Below are 22,390 nucleotides of genomic sequence, written 5' to 3'. Positions count from 1 at the left end.
CTTGAACCTTTAAATAAGCAAAAAGAACAACACGCTAGTGAAAATTTTTCCAGTAGATAATTGCATTCAGAAACAAGCCATCAAACTTAGTTTGTGTCTAAATAGCTTATTCACATTGCCAAGCTCACGCTCAATTCAATTAATCCTAGATTTAATCAATCAACAAACCAACCTTGAATTACGAAATAATTCTAACTTCAGCAAGCCTTTGTCTCTGTTTATTGAGTTCTCACAGCTTTACTTATTTAGACCAAAAAAGATTTGGGTTCCGATTATGTCCTGCCACTTCCTTTGACTTAGTCCCTTTTCCGCGGGCGCCGGAAGAGACGCTCCACAATGTATCCCGAGGCTGACCAAGGCCGGAAGATTTACTGCTGGCCTTTGACTTCATCGCCGGATGTTTATCCTTCTTCCCCATTCCGTTGGCGAGCAACCAGCGAGACCCAGCCTGCTGCTGATTTGTTGAACCCCACAGCTTCTTTTTACTCGGCTCGGTCTTTAATCCAGCAACATGTACTTCAGAAACTTTATATCGGGGAATCAGCTCTTCGTCGGTAATCTTGTTGTCTTTCGGCTTGTCCATGACATTCTCTGTTTTGTGGCTCTTTTTTGCTTCATCATCCTCATTAGATTCGCTCACAAATGATACCGTGCTGTAAAGTTTCGGTTTTGGAGGGACAAAAACTCGTTCAACTTGAATGAGCGCGAGCATTGGTGCGCCAACTGGCTCATAGTCGCGCAATGGATCGCGGAGCTGCACCATCAAAGCAACTGTGAAATTATTTCCTAACAAACCGTACTTCCTGCTCCTGCCCCGTCTTTTCTCCCCCTTTGATCTCCCTCGAAATTGATCCAGCGAGGTAGCATGATGGGCTGCAAGGACTTTAGAGGTTCGCTCGCTGATCAGATCATCGTCATCAATTTCGCCAGAATCCAGTTTTACCCATTCGTCGAGTGTCAAAGACAGGCTCATCAGTCCATCAACATCTTCGCCGTTATCTTTAACATCCAACAGTTGCAATCCGCCAGTTCCGTCGAGGGCAATCGACCCGCCAGCATTCACTGTCTGTCCTTTCAGAGCTGAAAATTCACCGATAGATTGAGCTGTAATATTTGAAGGAGCTTCCTCATCTGACATACCAGATTGTATTCTCAAGCCCTCCATTGAAAGAGCTTCAATCTTATCCATGGCCAGAGGAGCCAGATCTTCCAACGACACATACTCTGCATCACTGCTATGTGTCTTCGAGGGGGTCTTATATGACCCGGAGATGGTGGATGCTTTAGCTCCCTTCATACCCTTAAACTCACTGTGTATGCTTTGAGAAATTTCTGAATCTGGATGAAAGGTTTCAGACCTGAAACAAGAAAATAGGCGTGATCATACATAGAACAGTTATGGATCGATGAATGCACAAAAGAATGAACAATTGTCAAGCAACAACAAACCTATCGGGTCCATCCAGACTTGCCGAACTGTCCCATGATATTTGTTCGATAGTCTTCCCAGTTATATCTTCAAGTGGCATTAGCCTGTTAGCCTGCATAGAAAGTTTCTCGATCCCGACAGAGGCGAGGCCCTGAAGTATATCCATCACACCAGAGCCCATTTCTGCCGGCACCACCACAGGGTTCGACACCTGCATGATCAAATTCCCTCCACTCTTGGCATTCTTGAAAAGTGCAGGATTCATTGAGCGTATGAATCCTCCGTCTTTTGTCTGCACAAAGGGACCTAAACCTTCTGCAAGAGGAGGCAGCTGTGGAAGATCCTCAGGAGGAATGTCGATTGGGTTGCCAAAACCACCCGAACCACTTGGCGGAGAGTTCTGAAAAGCATTTTCATTGAAGCCCCATTCGCGCATCAAAGCTTCGGTTTCTAAGTCTTCCATCCTCAATCCCCGAGGTTTAGTCTTGAAAGCATCAGTCTCTACCTCAGATGTATCCTTGAAACCTTCGAAAATTGATGAATGATAGAAGTCCTCGGAGAGGGTTTCCCAGGCAGATCCTGTTGGAATATCGCTGACAACTTCAGCTGGATCATCATCGATGTCAAAGTTGAGTAAACCTCCGTGGGCAAGAGCATCCTTTTCGAACTGCCTGAGTAGGCGCTCTCTTGGAGACTCGGGTTCGCTTTCAGAACTCAATCCGAATGGGCTATGCTCCATACCAAGCATCTTCAAGAAATCACTAGCTACTGAATCTGTAGTATCATCCAAGCAAGGTGATTTTCCCTGTCTATGATCCCTGCAATTAGATTCATTCTCAACACTACTTTTTAGGTCTAATGTTTCGGAATCTTCTCGGAAATCGAAATCTTCATCCACAAAATCAGAAGTAGAGTTTAAAGCTGCCTCTATTTCTCTCATGAGTAATTCTTTGGAATCCATGTCACATCCCTTCTCTTCTTGGTTAAAGTTGTATGTCCGTGGATCATCATTTTGGGGAACAACTTCTGCAAATGATGGATGCAATGCCACATCCTCATCCTGGCCTGGATCTGTGGCAGTGATTGGCTCAAGACCATCTCCCGGATTTTTAGCAACATCCATTATTTCATCCTCATTGCGGCCTAGATCTGTGGCAGTGCTGGGCTCAAGACCATCTCCCGGATTTTTAGCAATATCCATTATTTCATCCTCATCACGGACTGGATCTGTGGCAGTACTCGACTCAAGACCATCTCCTGGATTGTTAGTAACATCCATTATTTCATCGTCATCACGGACTGGATCTGTGGCAGTGCTCAGCTCAAGACCATCTTCCAGATTTTTAGCAACATCCATTATTTCATCCTCATCATCGGCTGATTCCGCGACATTCCTGGGTTCATCACTATCTCCAGCATTCTTAGCAACATTCAACAATTCATCTTCTGACCTAACTTTTTCATTAGTAGTCAACTCTTCTATCCCTTTGTCTATGACAGAAAAACAAGAGATTTCGCATTCAGGTTCAGAAACATTTTCACCAGAATTGGGTGGAATACTCAAATTCACTGTATCAGGTTCAACCTGTGAAGGCACAAACTTATCATCCTCGAACCTATTATTAGCTGCCACACAAGAAATTTCTTCATCCAACTTCTGATATAGTATATTAACCGAATCACGCAGCTCTGACCCTGTGGTTGGTAAAACCTCATGAAGGTCTTTAAAATTTTCTGGGGATTGGTTTGAGGAAGACGACATTTCAGGAAGACTTCCCACTCTATAAATGTCAAGGCTATCCAATCGCTTGGAAGGATGGAGTTTTGCCATATTTGCATTGTTCTGCTGCAATCTACGGTATTCAGGAGCATTTTTGTTGGCAGATATCTCTGTATTATCACTCTCAATAACATCGTATCCGAAACTGACATTAATCGTTGCCCCTTTTGCTTTACCAGACAATCTGAAACTAGTTGTCCACTTCCCTGAGCTCTTCTCTTCTTCGAGTTCCTCCAACGTCAGCGGAAGCAACCTGGTTAGATCTATCCGATGGGATTTCAAATCAACCTCAGGGGCATCACAGACAGTAACAAACAACAAGAAATGCTTGGCCTCATACTTTGCCGAATGGTGAGGACCATTCCTACTACCATATACCAAACAAGTATGAGTCAATTGTTCATCAAATTCTGCCACCCCTTGATACACTCTAGCTGCACTTGTTGTTTGCTCATCATCCCGCCTCTTCCAGTGCACAACAAGACGAACATTGTCAAAATAATCTGGTAACCCCTCGATGTTATGAACCAGCAGCGAAAAGCAGCAATTAAACCTGCGGGATCTGGCATGGGTCAAGGCCTTTAAACCCTTCCAACTCCAAATGGATGACTTCTTATCCTGTTCAGATGAATCTTTTGTTTTATTCCTAGAATCCACAGGCCTTGTTTTCGGGATGGGCAATTGTGTTTTATCAACAGACTTGGATCTGCTGCTAGCGGTAGAACTTGTAAGCCTTGGCCGAGATTTGTCTACATAATAGGCTTTACTTAGGGTTTCAAGATCACTTAAAAGTTTTCCATTTCCTGAGCTCCCACCAACCTTCTTTCTACTATCTGCTTTTGAAGACATTATTTCCTCGCAAACTACACATTAACATAGGATTTTGGAATAAATTTAAAACCTACACATGAGGTTATAATCTCCAGATTACCAGGTATATATATATATAGATATAGATATAGATAAATCACAATCTCCAATCTACAATAATCAAGGCGTTGTGCAATATTAGCAACAATTTACTAAAATCACACAAAAAAAATACAGAATATTATCAACAAAAGGCTCTCAGGATTGAATCATTGGTATCATCGATACTAAACAAAAGACTATATTAATTAACTACAATCATACTTCATAAACTCTGTCTGCAATAATCCATAAGCAGATTAAAATTAAACAAACGCAGAGAAGAAACAGGACGAAGAATCTTACAGGCAACGACAAGAGCATTCGAGATTTGGGGAGGAGCGTTCGGCTCTCAGATTGTGACCCTGAAGACTCTCCTTCCTACGTCTTAGCGTGTTCAATTCAAAATTCAAGCCCACTCACGTTGAGCATTTAAGGTAGTTTACAGTTATGCCATTTCATTTTTATGAATTCCCAAATCTGCCCCAATTACATTATGTGGGCCATTATAATAATTAATTACTACACAAACAATTCGTGAGTCTGTCTATTACTGATATTTTAGAATAAAAATTATTTAAATTATATATTGACTATAATTAAAAATATATATATATTAATTATACAGTATGAAAATAATGCAGAAATCAATTAAGGTCTGTTTTCATAGTCAAAAAAGATTATTTATTTGCCTGAAACAAATAGTAGGAGTATATAGATAACGAGGATGGTGAGCCTAATTGGGCCTACTGCTAACAATGAATAACTGCACTTGTTGAAAGCAACAAAGTAGGTCCAATGGGTAGTGGCCCAAATAAATATATGTAAGAATTTAATTATGAAAGTGAAAAATGGAAAGCGACATACTATTATAATTTGGTTGTGTGAAAGTTACATTTAATTTGAACATACATAGCGATTGAATTGAGTTGTCGGCTTTAATGTTGTGTCCAGATTTCTACTGGATGAAAACTGCCCATGAAACATTTGCATAATGAAATTATTAAACACTTTATAATTTTATTGTATTTTTGTTGAGCCATACACATCAAGGAGTAAGGACCATCGTTGATATGATAATCTCTACACATATAGATTTTGAAATGCCTTGAAATATTTTTTCTTGGATAAATACAGTCTGTGTAATCCATTTATTGAAAAATTGGTCCTATGGGTATGGTGTGACGTTTGGGACCAAAAAGGGAGAGCGGGAGTCAGCATCTGAAAATAATAATAATAATAATAATAAGAGGATTGTGGCTGTAATAAAATCGGCTATTTTGTCTGCTGTCAACTGGCACCAAGATCGTGTAATAAAATACAAAATTGATACTAAGACAAAATGACAGACCCAACTGGAACTGGAGCTCATCATCACATCAAAACTCCATTGAACTTTTTTTTTTTTTTTTAATCGGATTAAGAACAACATTTTACACCAAAATCAAAACCAAAACTTGGATATCAAATGGATGATTCCTAAAGGATATTTTTTTTTAGTACCTGAAGCTGTCACACAGTCCAACACAAACAAAGCAGATATCGAATCCAATGCACGCCTTCTACTGTAGGATTGCTCCAATTTCTGATAAAAAAACACCATTGGAGCTGCACCAATTCATTCTTCTAAAACTTTGATCTACCATTATGTACCCTGATGATCATATCTCTTCATTTTTTATTTTTTTGGAGAAGACGAAGAAGAAGAAGAAGATAATTAATGGAAAAAGACCTCCGGTTCAGATGATACAGATTTAATGGCGGCCGGAGATCAGTGGAGCTTCCGTTTCTCTTTCATTGAATTCATCTTCTCCAATCGCCATTCGTCCCGGAGCCTGGCTATGAATGTATCGGCTTTCGCGTTCACGTCGGGGCTGGGGCAAGAGATTGACGACGGTCCGGCAGTATCGCCGACGTCGGATTTAACTGACGTGGCATCGATATCTTCCAGATCCGGTGAGCTGCTGCGGGAGATGTTGGTTTTGTGGATCTGGACGAAATCGCCCTGGCCGGCGAATTTGATTTCCGGCATGCGGAATGGCGGAGGTGGTGGTGGTGGTGGTAGGGGGATTAGCGGCGACGGGGGTGCAGTGGTGGACTCCTCGTGATACTGCGTAATCGGTTTTGTAGGTTTCGGAGGCCTGCCGCGCGGCCGTAGGGGGGCAGCCGGTGCCGGAGGAGGAGCCGACGGCGGAGGAAGGGGAGTGGTTTTGGAACGACGGCTTTTGCCGTCGGTTTTGAATATGGAGTTTAGTATTGCAGAAGGCGGAGGAGGTGGAGGAGGCGCCGGCGGCGTGGTGGATGTTCTCTCGAAGCGTCTGCTTTTGCTCCCGGTTTTGAATAGATTGTTGAAGATTGAGTTCGGCGGAGGAGGCGGCGGCGGTGGCGGCGGAGGTGTTTGCGCGGTGGTCGGAACCGAATACACGCGCTTGCTCTTGCTGCTCTTTTTGAACAGGTTCTGCAACACCTTAGACGGCGGCGGCGGGGGGGGAGGAGGCGGCGGCGGAGTCGACCGCGCTTCCGCCGTTGACGGCGGCGGTGAATTCTGAGGGGCAGTTTCGTAAATGTCTCTACTCTTCACTCTCTTCTTTCTCTTCCGGCTGCCGGCTTTGTACAACGAAGCTATTGCAGTTGCGAAATCCTTCGTCCCGCCGCTTTTTCTCCGGTGGATCGGTTCATGCTTTACCTCCGACGAATGGAACTCCGGCGTCGGCTCCGGTGGTGGGGGCGGCGGCGGAGGTGGCGTCGGCCGTCTGTTTTCGCTAATTTCCTCTTCCTTTCTCTCCCTTTCGACGTGGTCTTTACGTGGAACAGTCTGGAATGATCGTCTCTTCTTCGACGTCGCCGTAGACGACGGCGGCGGCGGTGGCGGCGGAGGAGACGCCGGCTTAGGCGGTGTCGGCGGCGGCGGAGCGGAATTGACTTCAAATTTATCCACCGTAACTTCACGAATAATCGTCTCTGCCTCTTCTTCCCTCTCCGCCGCCTGCCTCCGCCGCGTGCGGCTGTCGAAATTCTCCCGCAGCGGCGACCTGTAAAAATTTAGGTCAAAATCATCCAAAAACCTCGACCTGCTTCCGCCGCTCTCCCAAAGCGCCTCCTGCCTTAAATCTGGATAAGAGCTGCTGCTCCGCCGCAGCCTTCCGCCGCCGCTACCGCCGCTAATCATATTGTACTCCTTCCGATCCGGAGAATCCATCCAAGCCGGAGCCAAATGCCGCAAGGTGTTAGACCTAGCCGAAACACCTTCGGCGTTCCGCCGCTCATCCTCCGGCGGCGGAGCATCCTCGTGCCGCCGCGCAAACACGCCGCAGAGAATCGCGAACAACACCAACAGTATATTGATCGAATCCCAGCTCTTCTTAACAGAATTAGGCCTCAGAATTTGATTCGTGTGAGCAAGGAACGAAGGCAGCACAAAAAAGAGGACGATTAAGGCAACAATCGGAATGACTAAGATTAGCGCCACAGGATTGAGTAGCGGAGAACTCCGATGCCGACCACGGCGGCCGGTGGGCGGCGGTTGTGCCCAAAACGGTGGCGCGTCGCCGTCAGGTTCCATAGTCGTTTCGTACACTGCCGCGGTAGCTTTGGACAGACTTATATATAAAGCCCTTTCTTCTGCCCAATATTAAGACTCAGTCTTGGCAGGGACAGAATATTTTAATTTAATTAAAATAATCAAAGTAAATCGCAATAAATAGTTTAAAATATACAAATATACAATGTCACGATTATAAATAAATTGCCATAAGCAACTTTTTTTTATATAAGCTGTTACGTAATTCGTTTATCACAATAATATCGGATGTGAAAAATTAAATTACGAAACAACATTAGAATAAATAAATAAGCCGTCGCTTAATTATTTACATAAATAAACACATAATTGTGGTAGCTACAATTATTTGGAATACTCAATAGATTTCAAGAAAATTTGTTGTAACAATTTAATAAACACAATATTATATGTGTATATTCATTTTCACCCCAACTAAAGTTGGTAATTCAAATATCCAATCAGTGATTGAGATCAAAATTTTAAATAATGTATTAGGTGGTTGCCTTATCTCAATTTACATTCCAGTTTTTATAATCAATTTAAATATCGATTAATTCACAACACGTGTCTAAAATACATAGACCTAAAATAACACAAACAAATATTCCAAAAATTTATAAAACATAAGTATCAATTTAAAAGCTCGGTTAAGCGACAATAGAAGGAGCCAGCTTAGGTAGTTGCACCAGATGCTTCAATAGTAGTACCATCATACCAACACTAGCCCCATAGTAATAATAATAATTAATTAATACAAGCAAATACAGATGAGGATTTAATTAAAGTTGTCACTGATATTTAACCAATAATTAAATGGTCAATTCTTTCTATTAATTACACCAAACATAATTCAGACAGCCTGTGTAACATAGTAGTTACGAATTTAAACTAATTTAAATATTTCGACCCGGAAAATTATTAAATTAAATGAAGAAAATATCAACCCGCTAATTCTAACATGTCCGGTTTCAATTTTTATAAATAAACTGTAACACAGTAGTATATGACTTTATTATATAATTATTTTATTACAAGTACATAAGTTTTTGTATTTTTAAATAGTAGTAATATTTCAAAATCAAAATAGAAGAACAAAATTGAGACAGTTCACCAGATGTATGATTGGAGCGTGGCTGAAATGATTGTACAGCTGCAGGCCCTTTTTACATCAAGAATAAATAAATAAAAATGAAAAATAATATATATATATATATATATATACAGTTTAGGCCTTTACATTAGCTACTTTTTATAAAGCTAAGATCAAAATAACTTTTTTTTTTTTTTTTTTTTTATATAATTAAAAGAGAAAATGGTTGATTATTAATTAGGTTACATAAAAAGGAGAACACCATTTTTACTTATACCTAATTATGAAATAATTAAATAAATGTTGGGATTAATGAATAAAAAGATATAATTAGGTTGAAGAGTGGTCAAAAGGCACAATGTCATGATTTTTGCTTCTTGTGTGGATTTTGCACGAAATGTATTTTTTTTAAAAAAAAATTTATTTTTTTAGTGATTGCATTTTTTAGTGCCTCTTTTGGCGTTATTATTTAAATGATTCTGCCTTCCTGCTTTGGTGCCACTACAATATTTAATTATATTATGCTTATTTTAGGTATTTAATTACTCGAGAAGTAATTATTATATTTTGTTGAAATTTTTAAAAATACCTACTCAATTTAAATAGGCTTCAATATCTCTAAACTGATAATTGAAAAGGAATTTGAAAATTTCAATCACCCTGCCACATCAACTCAATAATATCATATAAAAAAAAAAGTATTATTATTATTGTTATTATTGAAGGTGTAACAATAAATAAAATTAAATAAATATATATATATAATTAAAATTGAAGGACCCCGTGAATTTGAGTTGCGACCAGCTTCTACAAATGTGAGTTTGACAAGCAATCATAATCTATAGTTTCGGATTAATGTTTCTTACAATTTATGCAATTATTAATCACGTCACTTGACGTGCACTCCCTTGTCACAATTTGTTTATTTTTATGCGTTACTTCATCGAATTATATAAAGTTTAAATTTTAAAGTTTTTATTTTTTTAGTTTTAAAAAAAGAAAGGTGTTGTGTTCTTGGTTCTCAAAACAAATTTTGCAAGGAAAAGTGTGAATATAGGCCTTGTAAGTTTAAAATGGGTTGTTTGTAGTTTTTTTAAATTTGCAATAATCCTCCAAATAGACTGTATTAGATTCAGTATATTTCTTTCCATAAATGAAAAAAAAAAAAAAAACTTAATAATTAGGAGAACAAGTGGGAAAACGACAGCCCAATTCCACGTGAGATATCAACGTCAGTTATCCACTTTCTAATGAGCTTTTATATAGTAGTTTGTTGCAAATTTGCAATCCTACGACTGCGAAGCATTTAGAAAATTAAAAATAGGTCTTTAGTAAATAGTGTGCAATAAAACATTTGAACCGACATTAGTTCATAGAATAAAACATGAATATTGATCTAAATCCACACTCATCATAATATTTTGCTGATTGAGTAGTGATTGACAGATAATTTGATTGGTGGTGAACAGCCGTGGGGAATTTGGATTCTTAAATTAAAATCCTACTAAATAATTAGGGACAAAATTGAAATCAGCAGCAGATATACATTATAAATTCTATTAGTATTATTATTATACATGGCTAATTAAATATATTTTAATTATAAAATGAGTTTTTAAGTATGTGAGATTGAGCATACAACAAATAACTATTGACAGAATATATAAATCATTTAAAAAAAAAAAAATACCTTCTATTTCATTCCATTAGGTTATGGACTAATCGTGGGGTTCTTCAATCAACAATCTAAATTTATTATTTATTTCTTGTCTCCATCTGTCTGTCTGTCTACGTGTATGCATATTCAGTTATAATCAACAAGTATACAGCTGGGCCACAAATGATCAATAATGAGCCCAACAAAATAAAACCCTAAATCAATTGATTTTGGGAACTAATGGTTTCTATTCGGATGTTCAATACTGACATACTACTCAGCAATCCAATGTACTATTAGAGCTAATGCTGCCAGTTCATGCCGATTTCTACAAAGGATATTTGACCCCACAAGAAAATGAACAAAAAAAATGGGCAAGCTAACTAGGGCTAATAAGTAAAATACTAATTAAGCCTGGCATCAATGTAAACAAAGCAACAGCTGCTAATCATCATTTGATTCGATCAACTCAACCAATATTACATGATTATTAAGGAATCTAAGCACCAAGAAAGAAACTCATCCAAAACACTGCATGATTATGATGACTCTTATGGAACAACATATATAAGCGTTTCAAAGAAAGAGAAATGGCAGCTCACAGTGGTGTTGTTGTTCATCCTGTCCGAGGAAATCTCGAATAGAATTGGCGCTGTTTTGGAGAGAAAACCGCAACACTCCTCAATCGAAGCCAACAGAACCTGCATCAAAAGATGAAGAACAGCCCTTGCAGTGATCTTTAACCGGAGATCACTTGGATGACGTGCTGGCCTGCAAGTTATCTACCTCGCTCACCAGCTTCTCTTTCTCTTCTGACAACTCCTCCTTGATGCTGCTTGTCTTCCCTCCATCGACACTTTGTGATCCAGTCATCCTGGCCAAGATCACAAAAGACATCCCCCCAAGAATATTGTTCAGACATCTCAAAACCACGACTGAGCTCTTGAAGAGGGCTGGTGGGAATCCCTTCTCCAACACGAACTCAACTCCATTGAGAGTTTGGTATCTGAAATTGCTGCTTAAGCCCATATGAGCTGCCCAAGTGAGTGCATTCAAAATTGTCGGAGGAGGTTTGTTTGGTGTCTCAAAGTTAGGATCCATCTTCTTCCTCATAGTAATCAAACCATTGGAAATGGCAGTCCCGACTAGTCCGGCACCAAATCCAACAGCAGCAAAGACAGTGCCCTTGTAAACGAATGTGCCAAGCCTGCTCAACAAGCTATAAGATCCCGGTTCGAACATATGGCTCGTAGGTGAACTCGCAAAAATACCAGGCAGAGTCTGTACTGAAGCCGAGAGGGTTGGAGCCAACAGGTACATCAGTGTAAAATTCAGGATGGAACCAACAACAAGAGTCGAGAACACAAAATCGAGCTCGTTCAAGCCAAAATTGGGGCGCGACGCCATGTCTCCAAGAACACAAGAGGTGACTCCCACCAATTCCTCCATGAGAACTTTGAAAGGAAATTGTGGATCTGCAGCGACCCTAGATCTCCATCCACTAAGAAATGCCCCAATGGGTCCAAATCCATCTGATGAAGACTTGGATTCATCTGAATCACCTCCACTACTCCACCCTCCACTGCCACCATTCCCACTGCCACCACTCCGGCCTATGCCTATGTCGCCGCCGCCACCGCCAGCACAGGGGTGGGGAAATTTGGATTGTAAATTAGGGTTTAACAAACTATCTCCACTGCATTTCAGCGATGGGAAGGAAACTGAGTTTCGGAAAGTATTGTCAGCAAATGTACCGGAAACGTACGTAACCGGACGAACACCGGCTTTCCGACAACAACTGCCGGAAAGAGGAGAATAACGAAGCTGAGCCGCCGTTGACATCCTATACCACTCAGAGAAATACCAACCAAATCAGCAGATCACTTTTCTCTGAAAACATCGAACACATCGAATTTCAGATCCCCGAGTACAAAATATCAGTGATAAACATAATACATTAAAAACAAAAAAAAAAATCGAGAGAAACGCATATGATGATAACGACTTGACGTACTAAAGATCAACCATCTAGATGCCGTATGAACTGAAATCAAATCAATCAATTAAACAATCAGAACAAAATAATAAATTGTTGAAGCTGTAAAATATATACACACACATCAGAACAAAATATCTTCGAAATTGCAATCACCAACACATGCAACAAATCACTCCATTCAGCATCGAATCTAAAGGTACAAGAATTACACTGGAGAGGAAATAGAGAAATGAAACCTTTGATTTAGGTGGGCGGAGAATTTGCAGGCTCGCGGTAGTTCAGACAGCGGGCGAACTCTACAGAATCAAGCGAAGGGGTGGGGTGGGGTGGGTTTACATTATATAGAAGTAATTATTATTGGGCCCTACTCACCTAATTTTTGAAGCTACATTAAAACCTAGTTGGGCTTAGCTTAATTTTAAGGCCCAATACCATAGAATGAATAAATAATTTTTTTATTGAAAAAAATAATAATAAAAACCAACGATGGTGCCGGCGGACTTCTGGCGTTGGGGCGAAGGCCTGGCCGGAGAAAATGGCGAGCACCGGAGTCGTGTATCCAAGCTTAAGTCAGGCCAGGGACTCCGTGAGTCAAGCCGCGGCTCGGCTGGTCCTCAACTAAACTACTGATTAAGTGGTGAGGTAATTCAGGAAGTATGTGTTACCGTGAAGATAGGGTCAAACGTGGATTCTCAAATGACCGAGCAAGGTATATTTACTGGTTCATCATTTAGTTAGAGAAATTCTTTTTGCCTGGAAGACAGGTGTGAAAATACTGTATGATTAGTTATAGTCTTCTAGGGTTATTTATAAGTCAATTTTATCAATCATACTCAGCCTGAGGTTGTGCTTTACATAGAAGAAAGAGCATGGAATTTTCATTGGGACGACCAAAGAGGTCAACTTGTAATATTAATTCAGCATTTGGGAAATTGGGGCGATTGTGCTTAATGTTTACTCTGCATATCGAGCCTTTTGAATCGAATCCAATCCAATCCAAACCAGTTTCTGCTGTTTTGTTTTACGATGGATTTCATTACTCCAGTTATTACGCTTGTGGCCTCTGCCATAGATTGTGTAGCCGGAAGATTCGCAACTGAAGGAGATCTGGTTAAAAGAATTGATAATCTTGATAGAGCCTTGGAGGAGCTGATTGAAGTGAGGGATGACTTGATCAAGCAGGTGGATGGAGCAGAGCTAAAGGGGTTATCTCGTACAAATCAAGTCAAGGGGTGGCTAGCAAGAGTGGGCAGAGTTGAAACAGAAGCGAGACAGATGATAGATCAAATGAGACAGAAGAAACAAGTCCTATTCTGCTGTGATGCATCCTGTTGTTTGAGGTATGAGCGCATCAACGAGGCCGACGAGAAGCTTGCTGTGGTCAGAGAGCTGAAGGGGCGAGGAAGATTGGAAGTTGACTTGGCAGATGGGCTGCTTCTGGTGCCTGTGGTGGAGGTGCCAAACAGGCCTACTGTGGGGATGGAGTTAATGCTGGATAGAGTCGGGATTCTTCTGAGGGACGAGACGGTTGGAATGCTCGGAATTTATGGGATGGGAGGGGTTGGCAAGACGACTCTCTTGAAGTGCATAAATAATGGATTTCTGAATCAGGATCATGACTTTGATGTAATAATATGGGTTGTGGTATCCAGAGATTTCATGATCGAAAAGATTCAGCGAGCTATTGGGGAGAGGCTAGGCCTGTCGTGGGATGAGACACAGTTTCAAGAACTAAGAGCTTCGAGAATACACAGTGTCATGAGGAAGAGGAAATTTCTGTTGCTGTTGGATGATGTTTGGGGAGGCCTTGATCTGGACAATGTTGGCATACCGATCCCCAGTCAAGAAAACGGGAGCAAAGTAATTTTTACAACACGGTCAATGGAAGTGTGTAGCTATATGGATGCCGATGATCAGCTCAAGGTTGAATTCCTGAGTGAGATGGAATCATGGGAGCTCTTCTGTCGGAAAATCGGCAAGCTTGACATCCTAAGCACACCCCTGATAAAGGATCATGCCAAGACCATTGTGCAAAAATGCGGAGGCCTTCCTCTCGCCTTGATCACCATGGGAAGGGCGATGGCGAACAAGAAAGTTGAGGAGGAGTGGAGACACGCAGTCGAAGCGCTGCACAAGACTCCATCAGACATTCAAGGCATGGAAGATGTGTTTACACTCCTCAAGTTCAGTTACGACAATCTTGGCAATGATGTCTTGCGCTCGTGCCTAGTGTACTGCTCTTTATTTCCCGAAGACTGCAGTATTGAGAAAGAACAGCTGATTGAGTACTGGGCAGGGGAAGGCTTTCTAGATGGCTACCAACACCGGGATCCCCATGCCGTTGGGCATTCCATTATCGGATCTTTGCGAGTTGCGTGCTTCTTGCAGAGCGGCGAAGAGGAATCACAGGTCAAGATGCATGATGTCGTGAGGAGTTTCACCTTATGGATTGTGTCAGAGCAGTCGAGATTCATAATGCAGGCCAGTGAAGGGCTAACAGAAGCACCATCTGCCGAGAGGTTGAGTCGAGCAGAGAGGGTCTCATTGTTGGACAATGCAATCACTAAACTATCTGGCACACCTATATGTCCCAACCTATCGACGCTGTTTCTCCAATTGAACAAAAGCCTTACCAAAATTTCTGATGGCTATTTCCAGAACATGCCAGCTCTCAAAGTTCTGGACTTGTCGTTCACTGGCATCAAGCAGCTTCCATTAAGTATTTACGCCTTGGAAGAGATTCGCCATCTGGACCTGTCGGGAACTAGGTTAAGAGCATTGCCGGCAGCGCTGGGATCACTGAAAAACTTACGGCATTTGAACGTGCAGCGCAATCAGAACTTAACCGTGATCCCCCGTGATGCATTATTGCAGATGTGTAGATTGAGAGCCTTAAATTTCTACTACAGCTACTCTGGTTGGGAGATGGAACAGTTCGAAGGGTCCAGTCAACTGAGGCTCAAGGACTTGGAACAAATGGACACTCTTCAGTCACTGGGGATCACAGTAGCTAATGTATCTGCTTTGAGTGTAATCTCGTCGAGTAAGTTTCTTCGAAGCTGCATACAGTATCTGTACATCAAGGAGTGTGAAGGTCTGCACTACTTGCCGCTGTCATCACATCCTGGAGACGGTGATCAATTGCGTAGGCTGAGTATCAACAATTGTGTCGGCATAAAGCATTTGGTTGTAGAAGAGGCAGCAGGACAATGTTGGCTACCAAAGCTGGAGATTCTCGCCCTTAACGGGCTTCCCAACCTGATATCGATCTGGAAAAACAGGGTGGGCGACGGATGCCTTGTCAACCTTCGATCTGTCAACATTTGGTACTGTCACAAGCTGAAGCATGTTTCTTGGATTCTGAGACTCCCACAGCTTGAGACAGTTTATATATTTTACTGCAAAATGATGGAAGAGGTTATAAGAGGGGAAGATGCAGCAGAAGAGGATTACAAGAAGGTGTTTCCTAAACTCAAAACTATTTCGATAAGAGATGCACCGCAATTGAGGAGTATCTGCCAAAAGGCCATCTCTTTTCAATGCCTGAAGAAGATTGCCGTCATCGATTGTCCAAATCTGAGGAAGCTTCCACTCAAAGCACACAATGTTGCTGAATTACCGATAGTGTATTGCTACAAGGCATGGTGGGATGACTTGGTGTGGGATGACAGTGATACAAAAGACACCTTTCTGCCATATTTCATCAGAGCTTGATGCAGGTTCAGATCAGGGGCTGTCTAAAGTGTATACTTTTTGTAATTTATGCAAAATACTCACCACTATTCTTCATATGCACCATCCAAAATGCTATGGGATGCTTCTTTTGTTTGCTGTTTGGGAGTGTTCTATAAGGAGAAATGCTTTCTAGAAAGAGAGCAATCAGCATAAAGCCAAAAAGACTGCCCAGAATGAATGTAAAATTTCTTCAACCAGTAGAATGCTTATGAAACTGCTAGCCCTACTACTGTCAAAAAAACAAACTGCAACATTCAGGGGCAGGAAAACTAAGAAAGAACAGGCAAATCAAGTTTTTCACTATGTAACTATGCATCAGATTCATACTATGTACATGGAGAGGTTTAGATGAGACTTATTGACACATTATATCAAGGCAATAAGAATCAAAAGCCCCCCCAAAACTTACAAACCATCCTTACTGTAAATCAGATGTCACCAAAGCTGTAGCTAAGCTGATGTTTGAAATTTTTATGAGTATTAAAAAAACATTCAAGAAAACAATATCAATCAGCGCTATGTCCCTAGTCTGACTACAAAGGTACAACTTAAGCAAGAGATCTAATTCCAACTTGTAATAATAATAACTACTGAATTTGTAACTTTTTGTGTTCAAAGAAACCTATGCCTGAGGCACTTGCATATTTCAGGCATTAAGAACCTCAGGATAGACATTTCACATGGTATAGAACTAGAAGATTTTCCTTATCCAAACCCCTCCAGAACAGTACAGAAATAGTAAGATGCAGTTGGACAGTACCATAAGATTAACAAACTAAATTGGAATAACCACCACCTGAAAGCATTGTAAGGTTGAGAAATTCATGTAATTAATGAAGAGATCAACACAACAAATAAGCATATATAATAGCTTAAGATATACACAAAAAATCAGTGTACCATAATCCCATCAAAATTTACAGCTATGATTAACTGAAAAGGCAAAGGTGATGAATTTGCCTGACAAGTATATTGCATAAACAGAACATCATTGAAATACACTGTTCTAGGCACAACCAGTTTCTTTGAATTTATTCAAATACAAATAATATAAGGTGTTGTTTTCTTCTGTGCAGGATTAGGTTGGAAAAACTGCTAGAGTCTGAAGAAATCACAACACCATAAGAAAATTTATGAAATGTTTTGCTCAGGAACTGCATACAATATTTGAAAAGCAGATATTGCAGACATCCTCGAGATGGAACAATCTTTCCATGCTTCTGTCACCTCACTTGCTCTCAATATCATACAGGTCTGTTCTGAACACGTTTATAAGGAAGAACAATAAAAAGCACAGTAAGTATTTACTGAAGTCTGAAATAAATGGAAAACCAATTGAGTTAAAAATGTGGTTTTTTTTAGAGACAACTATCAATTAGTGAACAGATATACATGTTTATGTACTATAGATATTAACATTAGCTAAAAGATTTACTTTTCATATGTTATTTCCTGGTTAGAAAAGAAATTCAAACAGAATATTCTGGCACAAAATATCAAATTGATAGGAATGTCAATGAATAATCTTCTATATATATCTGTGATGACCTAAACGTCTGCTTAATAAGCAGCCCAGGGTCTGTCCACAAATTAAGCAAGGCCTGATTCGACCTAGAAGCAGGGAAACAAAAACAAAAGGATGTGCGTACATATAAAAATGAGTGACATCAGGTTAAATAGAAAATCAATGATGAGGTTTATACACACCAATGGCTATTTGTAACATTTTAATTTCATATTTAATAATTTGCTGACACATATTTATTGGGTAAAGTAGCACATCTGGATGAAGAATGTTTAAGTTGCAGCCAACTGATTGAAATGTGTCTTTTCTCTAATCAATGTTAGATATTTTTACATAATATTAGGATAAAAACAACAGATACAAGAATTATGGCACATATATATACTACAGATAGAGATGCAGAGATGCTCTAGCTTTATAGGAGAGGCTGGATAAGCTAAGAACCAAGATGGGTATGAGATCAAGTCTTTTACTCCCAACTTCCTTTTTTAAATTATAAGATTTTCTCCTTCTTCACTTCATTAATACAGAAAGATTAACTTAATCAAGCAGGCTGAGCTTTTATCCCATGTATTTGAACGGCATAACCATTATCATATCTTGATTAAGCTGAACGCCTCCTCCCCTCGAATTAGGCGTAATCATGCCGGATGAATATGTATGATTTCAAAACAAAAATTGCAATTCATATAAATCAAACGCATTAAACGGTCAAAGGATACACCAAGTAAAATCCATGAGCGAAGGCTCCCACCAGCACTCCAGTGAACAACCGATCTCTCAAAACCGGCCTGTGCCGGAGCGACAACCGAACTGTCAAGACAACAATAAAATCAACATATAGACAGGAGACAATATATATCGGGAAAAGGAAGAAAAATGACTCACTGAGAGGAAGAACAGGAGCATAGATGAGAGGAATTAGAAATTTAATCGGAGCACTTTTTCTTTGCCTCTTGACGACTTGCCTTGAAAAATCAAATGAGCGATTCAACACGGTGATCGACATAAATTCAAAGAAATAATTCGAGACACATACACACATATGTTATATATCAAGGAAGCTGGAAGCGCACTTACGGATCAGACGGTGGCGTTGCCATGGAAATCACTGCCGGCGACGTCTCGGGGAGCGAGGACGATTTCAAAGAAGAGAAGGATGTGAGAAAAAACGACTCGCCGATAACATTGCGATAGTTTATATACGCAGGACGGACATCGGTTGAACTTCATTGGCTGCGCGTTAGGTTAATATATATAAGATGCTGATGCATATGTTAATTAAAAATAATACTAATATATATATATATATATAATTAATTATTTATAAAAATGTTACCATAATTAACAAAATAGGATTCAAAACCTAGAGTGAGTAAAAAATATATTCGATTTTAATTCTCCTACATTATAAATTATTTCGTAAAATATTGTCAAAAAAAATATTTTGGTTAATATCCTATAGGAACAAACAAATCATTTCTAACTCTCAAATCACTAAAAGAATCTAAATTGTTTACATTGAGGTGGTACAAAGAAAGATACTTACTTAATCTCCGACTCATTAATTTCATTTATATCATTTTAATTGCTACATTAATTTTATTTTAATCATAATTTCAATTTTCACTGTTATTATTTAAATATTTAATTTTTTCTATTATTTTAAATAATTTTTTATTTTTATAATTTAAGATAATTTTTTGTAAAAAATTAAAAAATTAAAATTAAAATTAAAATTAAAAAAATAAAATAAAATAGAAAGAAACGCCACCAAATCAATCAATCCAGAGCCATTAAGCATATAAAATAATGGCTCTGGGTTGAAAATGCCCTTAAACATATAGAATATTGTATATAAAATTGTAGTAACTAAATGTAAAAATGTGAAAAATGCATTTTGGTATATTTTTTTTTTTTGCAAAGTTTGTTCAGATTTTATTATTTTAATTTTGTATTTTTTAAATATTTTTTTCTCTCACAAAATATTCCATCGAAATTTTATTTTCATATCAAATTCAAATCAAAATTTTTTCAAACTTATAAAAAAAAATAAAATAAAATCACACCATTTGTTATTGATGGTTATCATTTTATAATTTATATATATAATCAACTTCTAACAGGAACAAACACTTTGGGTGTGTTTGTTTGAAGGATTTTGGTGGATTTCTACTATTCATCCAATTTTTTCCCCCTAAAAACATCAAATCAAACACCTATTTTTCATTTTTTATATTATACTAAAAATCAATTTTACATTCAAAACATCACATCAAACCCTATTTATATCACATCATACAACTATTCAAATTCAAAATTTTTACTATTCAAATCCCAACTCAAAATCCAAACCCCCAAACAAACACACCCTTTATGTATATTTTATACTCCGTTGCGATACTGATTATTGTTCTGCTTGCTTTTCTGACATACAACGGATTTGGGATTAGCATAAAAATTTGCTAAAATTACAAATTATAATGAATTATATACCAATATACTGTACAATATAGATTAGTTATTTCATTTTCATTATCTTAATGGCTATTGAGAACTACGTGGTGACTGCTGGGCCATCCCCCAGTTTCAAAGAACAGCGACAATGCTTCACACACAAGGGTCAACCTTTGACTAAAGAGTCAACCTTTTTGACTGGGACCTGCTATCTCTATCCCAAACTGTCACTGCATAATTATGTGTGCAAGACAACTTCCATCGAAAGAAACCACATACGATTTAATAGAATTCAAAATTGTATCAAAACAATATGGAGAAGATTTTCTTCGTCTGTTTAGCATCGATTAAGAAAGAACTATTACCCTAACAACGCTATGAAAGTTTCAAAACTAAACAAATTAAACAAACAAATTTCTGAAACAAACTTAACCAAAATGCATTTGTATAATCAATAGATGAAATTTGTGCCTGCAAGATTGTGATGCAGGAGCTTGTGCGCAATCTGGTCCCTGACATGGACGCCATTGGCGGACCTCACGCTGATCTCCGGCACAACCTCGTCGTCGAAGAGGTCGAACCTCAGCTCCGGGCTCAGCTTCTCGAACCTCATCTCGCAGATATTATGCAGCACGCAGCAGGCGCCGAGAACCACCGGAAGATCCTGCAGCTTCATCTCCGTCCTCTTCCTCAGGCAGCTCCACCGGGCTTTCAACCTCATGAACGCCTCCTTCGCCAGGCTCTGCACGTCGTCGACTCTGCCATTGAAGGCGTGCTGCGTCCACGTCAGATTTTGGTGTGTGTAGGGAACCAGAAGCCAGTCGAGAAGCGGGAATGAAGAATTTCCGACGATCCAGACGTCCTGCAATGCGCCATTGTTGGCCCTCTGGAAAAGGGCGGATTTTTCGAGAACTTGGTCGTCAGACATCGATCCCGGCCATCCGATGCAGACGTCGGTGAAGATGCCTTTCGGATCGACGACGCCTTGGACGGTTATGGAGTAGGAGGTTTTCTGGTTCCTCTCGGTGTGCCTTTTGTTGAAATAGGCGGCCACGCTGACCTTGGGGGCGATGATCGGAATGTGCGTCGTGTACATTGCTCCGGCGACGTTTGGGATGCCGGAGAATAATTCGAATTCCTGTTTGATTTCGTTCAATTTGTTGTCGTCCGGCCATTGGAGGAATTTAGGCATCAGGACGCTCCGGATCGCGGTGCAGACCTCGAGAACCAGTTTGTGGCAGGTGGATATCCCCAAACCGAACCGCTTCGACACTTCCCGGAGGGCCTCGCCGGTGGCTAATCGGTAAATGCAGACGGCGACGCGCTGCCGGACAGGGATCGCCAGGCGGAGCATTGTGTCCTTCTTCGTCACGACGGATTCGAGCTCTTCGCAGATCATATCAAACGTTGCTCTGCTCATCCGAAAAGCTTTGATAAAATCCTCCTCAGGGAATTCCGGGCTGTTCACCAATTCCCACCACGCCTGAGACCGATTCTTCACCCACAATCTCCGCTGCGCCGGCGCCGGCGCCGCCGAGCTCGTCGATTCGTCGGAGCCTTTTGCGTAACTACCAGACTCAGACCGCGCCCGCTTACTGTTCGACGAATTGCCGGAATCAGCCAAGGATAACTCACTCTCATCCATTTTCTTCGAATCAAACGTCACAAATTTGCTGAGAAACTCCTGAACCGACGAATCATTCGCGATCTCGTCGATAAGATCTCCCCTCTGCCGCTTCTTCCCGCCGGAGAAATCCAAAGAGTCGGGGTCGAATTCTTGGAGGAAAGAAGAGTAATCGAAGTCTTCTGGAAATGGGAACGACGGTACTCCCATGAAGAATAAATAACAACCCGAAAGCGTAGACAAGAATTGATAAAGAAGTCTGAACGAAGATGTGAACACAAGAACAGCCTTCCCCAAGTATATATAAGAGCAACAAAAACCATGGCAGAGGGCAGGAGGATGGGGCAAGCGCGTGGGACACGGTTGGGATGAATATTCTGGAGCTGGCAGAAGGGGCTTTGGAGTTGGACGGTGCGTGGGAGAGCTCTGTATCTGTAATTGATAAATCTGTTAGCTTTACGCGGTTAAGGTTTGGTTCATCGTTGTCGCAGTACGACTAGGTTTTTGGGGAAGGGGGGAGGAAGCTGGGTCGAAGCGTTTTTACTGCTTTATCAGGTGAGGGCAGAATGGTAAAATCGTTACGACTTCAGTTTGACGTGGACGTTTCGTTTTGGAAGCTTCCT

The 22,390-nt window shown here is 40.3% G+C and overlaps 6 protein-coding genes across 9 annotated transcripts; 1 reads left to right on the top strand and 5 right to left on the bottom strand.

Moving 5' to 3' along the window:
* Positions 1–35: 35 nt before the first annotated feature.
* On the bottom strand, positions 36–4,536 carry LOC127251473 (protein PLASTID MOVEMENT IMPAIRED 1-RELATED 1). The gene is made up of 3 exons (XM_051275181.1): positions 4,425–4,536; positions 1,450–4,072; positions 36–1,358 (listed from the first exon to the last, which is right to left on the bottom strand). Exons 2-3 carry the CDS (start codon positions 4,056–4,058, stop codon positions 242–244), a joined length of 3,726 nt encoding a protein of 1,241 aa, XP_051131138.1. The 5' UTR covers positions 4,059–4,072; positions 4,425–4,536; the 3' UTR covers positions 36–241.
* Positions 4,537–5,486: 950 nt separating this feature from the next.
* On the bottom strand, positions 5,487–7,729 carry LOC127252189 (uncharacterized). The gene is made up of 2 exons (XM_051276261.1): positions 5,851–7,729; positions 5,487–5,772 (listed from the first exon to the last, which is right to left on the bottom strand). The coding sequence occupies exon 1, from the start codon at positions 7,678–7,680 to the stop codon at positions 5,890–5,892; it is 1,791 nt and encodes a 596-aa protein (XP_051132218.1). The 5' UTR covers positions 7,681–7,729; the 3' UTR covers positions 5,487–5,772; positions 5,851–5,889.
* A 3,100-nt stretch (positions 7,730–10,829) lies between these two features.
* LOC127251480 (protein RETICULATA-RELATED 3, chloroplastic-like) lies at positions 10,830–12,766 on the bottom strand. 2 transcript variants are annotated; one of them, XM_051275194.1, is made up of 2 exons: positions 12,663–12,766; positions 10,830–12,317 (listed from the first exon to the last, which is right to left on the bottom strand). In XM_051275194.1, exon 2 carries the CDS (start codon positions 12,267–12,269, stop codon positions 11,178–11,180), a length of 1,092 nt encoding a protein of 363 aa, XP_051131151.1. In that variant the 5' UTR covers positions 12,270–12,317; positions 12,663–12,766; the 3' UTR covers positions 10,830–11,177. The 2 variants fall into 2 exon arrangements, with proteins under 2 accessions (XP_051131151.1, XP_051131152.1); XM_051275195.1 differs by lacking the exon at positions 12,663–12,766 and adding an exon at positions 12,547–12,640.
* Positions 12,767–12,906: 140 nt separating this feature from the next.
* On the top strand, positions 12,907–16,257 carry LOC127251479 (disease resistance protein RPS2). 3 transcript variants are annotated; one of them, XM_051275193.1, is made up of 2 exons: positions 12,907–13,135; positions 13,499–16,257. In XM_051275193.1, exons 1-2 carry the CDS (start codon positions 13,123–13,125, stop codon positions 16,138–16,140), a joined length of 2,655 nt encoding a protein of 884 aa, XP_051131150.1. In that variant the 5' UTR covers positions 12,907–13,122; the 3' UTR covers positions 16,141–16,257. The 3 variants fall into 3 exon arrangements, with proteins under 3 accessions (XP_051131150.1, XP_051131149.1, XP_051131148.1); XM_051275192.1 differs by having other exon boundaries at positions 13,472–16,257; XM_051275191.1 differs by having other exon boundaries at positions 13,264–16,257.
* Positions 16,258–17,023: 766 nt separating this feature from the next.
* Positions 17,024–18,920, bottom strand: LOC127251481 (uncharacterized). Its single transcript, XM_051275196.1, has 4 exons — positions 18,767–18,920; positions 18,575–18,654; positions 18,409–18,499; positions 17,024–17,420 (listed from the first exon to the last, which is right to left on the bottom strand). The coding sequence occupies exons 1-4, from the start codon at positions 18,787–18,789 to the stop codon at positions 17,390–17,392; spliced, it is 225 nt and encodes a 74-aa protein (XP_051131153.1). The 5' UTR covers positions 18,790–18,920; the 3' UTR covers positions 17,024–17,389.
* Positions 18,921–20,399: 1,479 nt separating this feature from the next.
* Positions 20,400–22,191, bottom strand: LOC127251712 (protein ALP1-like). Its single transcript, XM_051275541.1, has one exon. The coding sequence runs from the start codon at positions 21,975–21,977 to the stop codon at positions 20,595–20,597; it is 1,383 nt and encodes a 460-aa protein (XP_051131498.1). The 5' UTR covers positions 21,978–22,191; the 3' UTR covers positions 20,400–20,594.
* Positions 22,192–22,390: the final 199 nt, after the last annotated feature.

Source organism: Andrographis paniculata, unplaced genomic scaffold, assembly GCF_009805555.1.
Source record: "Andrographis paniculata isolate CXL003 unplaced genomic scaffold, ASM980555v1 Contig45END, whole genome shotgun sequence".
Classification (NCBI taxonomy): Eukaryota; Viridiplantae; Streptophyta; class Magnoliopsida; order Lamiales; family Acanthaceae; genus Andrographis; species Andrographis paniculata.
This window is presented reverse-complemented; position numbering and strand designations above follow the sequence as displayed.

What these genes read in the sequence shown, in the direction of transcription:
- LOC127251473 (XM_051275181.1), bottom strand. Translation starts at nt 4,058, where the DNA reads ATGTCTTCAAAAGCAGATAGTAGAAAGAAGGTTGGTGGGAGCTCAGGA. An exon ending in AGTCTGGATGGACCCGATAG is followed by an intron (nt 1,359 to 1,449) that starts GTTTGTTGTTGC and finishes TTCTTGTTTCAG; the next exon opens with GTCTGAAACCTTTCATCCAG.
- LOC127252189 (XM_051276261.1), bottom strand. Translation starts at nt 7,680, where the DNA reads ATGGAACCTGACGGCGACGCGCCACCGTTTTGGGCACAACCGCCGCCC.
- LOC127251480 (XM_051275194.1), bottom strand. Translation starts at nt 12,269, where the DNA reads ATGTCAACGGCGGCTCAGCTTCGTTATTCTCCTCTTTCCGGCAGTTGT.
- LOC127251479 (XM_051275191.1), top strand. Translation starts at nt 13,453, where the DNA reads ATGGATTTCATTACTCCAGTTATTACGCTTGTGGCCTCTGCCATAGAT.
- LOC127251481 (XM_051275196.1), bottom strand. Translation starts at nt 18,789, where the DNA reads ATGGCAACGCCACCGTCTGATCC. An exon ending in GCAACGCCACCGTCTGATCC is followed by an intron (nt 18,655 to 18,766) that starts GTAAGTGCGCTT and finishes TGATTTTTCAAG; the next exon opens with GCAAGTCGTCAAGAGGCAAA. An exon ending in TGCTCCTGTTCTTCCTCTCA is followed by an intron (nt 18,500 to 18,574) that starts GTGAGTCATTTT and finishes TTGTCTTGACAG; the next exon opens with TTCGGTTGTCGCTCCGGCAC.
- LOC127251712 (XM_051275541.1), bottom strand. Translation starts at nt 21,977, where the DNA reads ATGGGAGTACCGTCGTTCCCATTTCCAGAAGACTTCGATTACTCTTCT.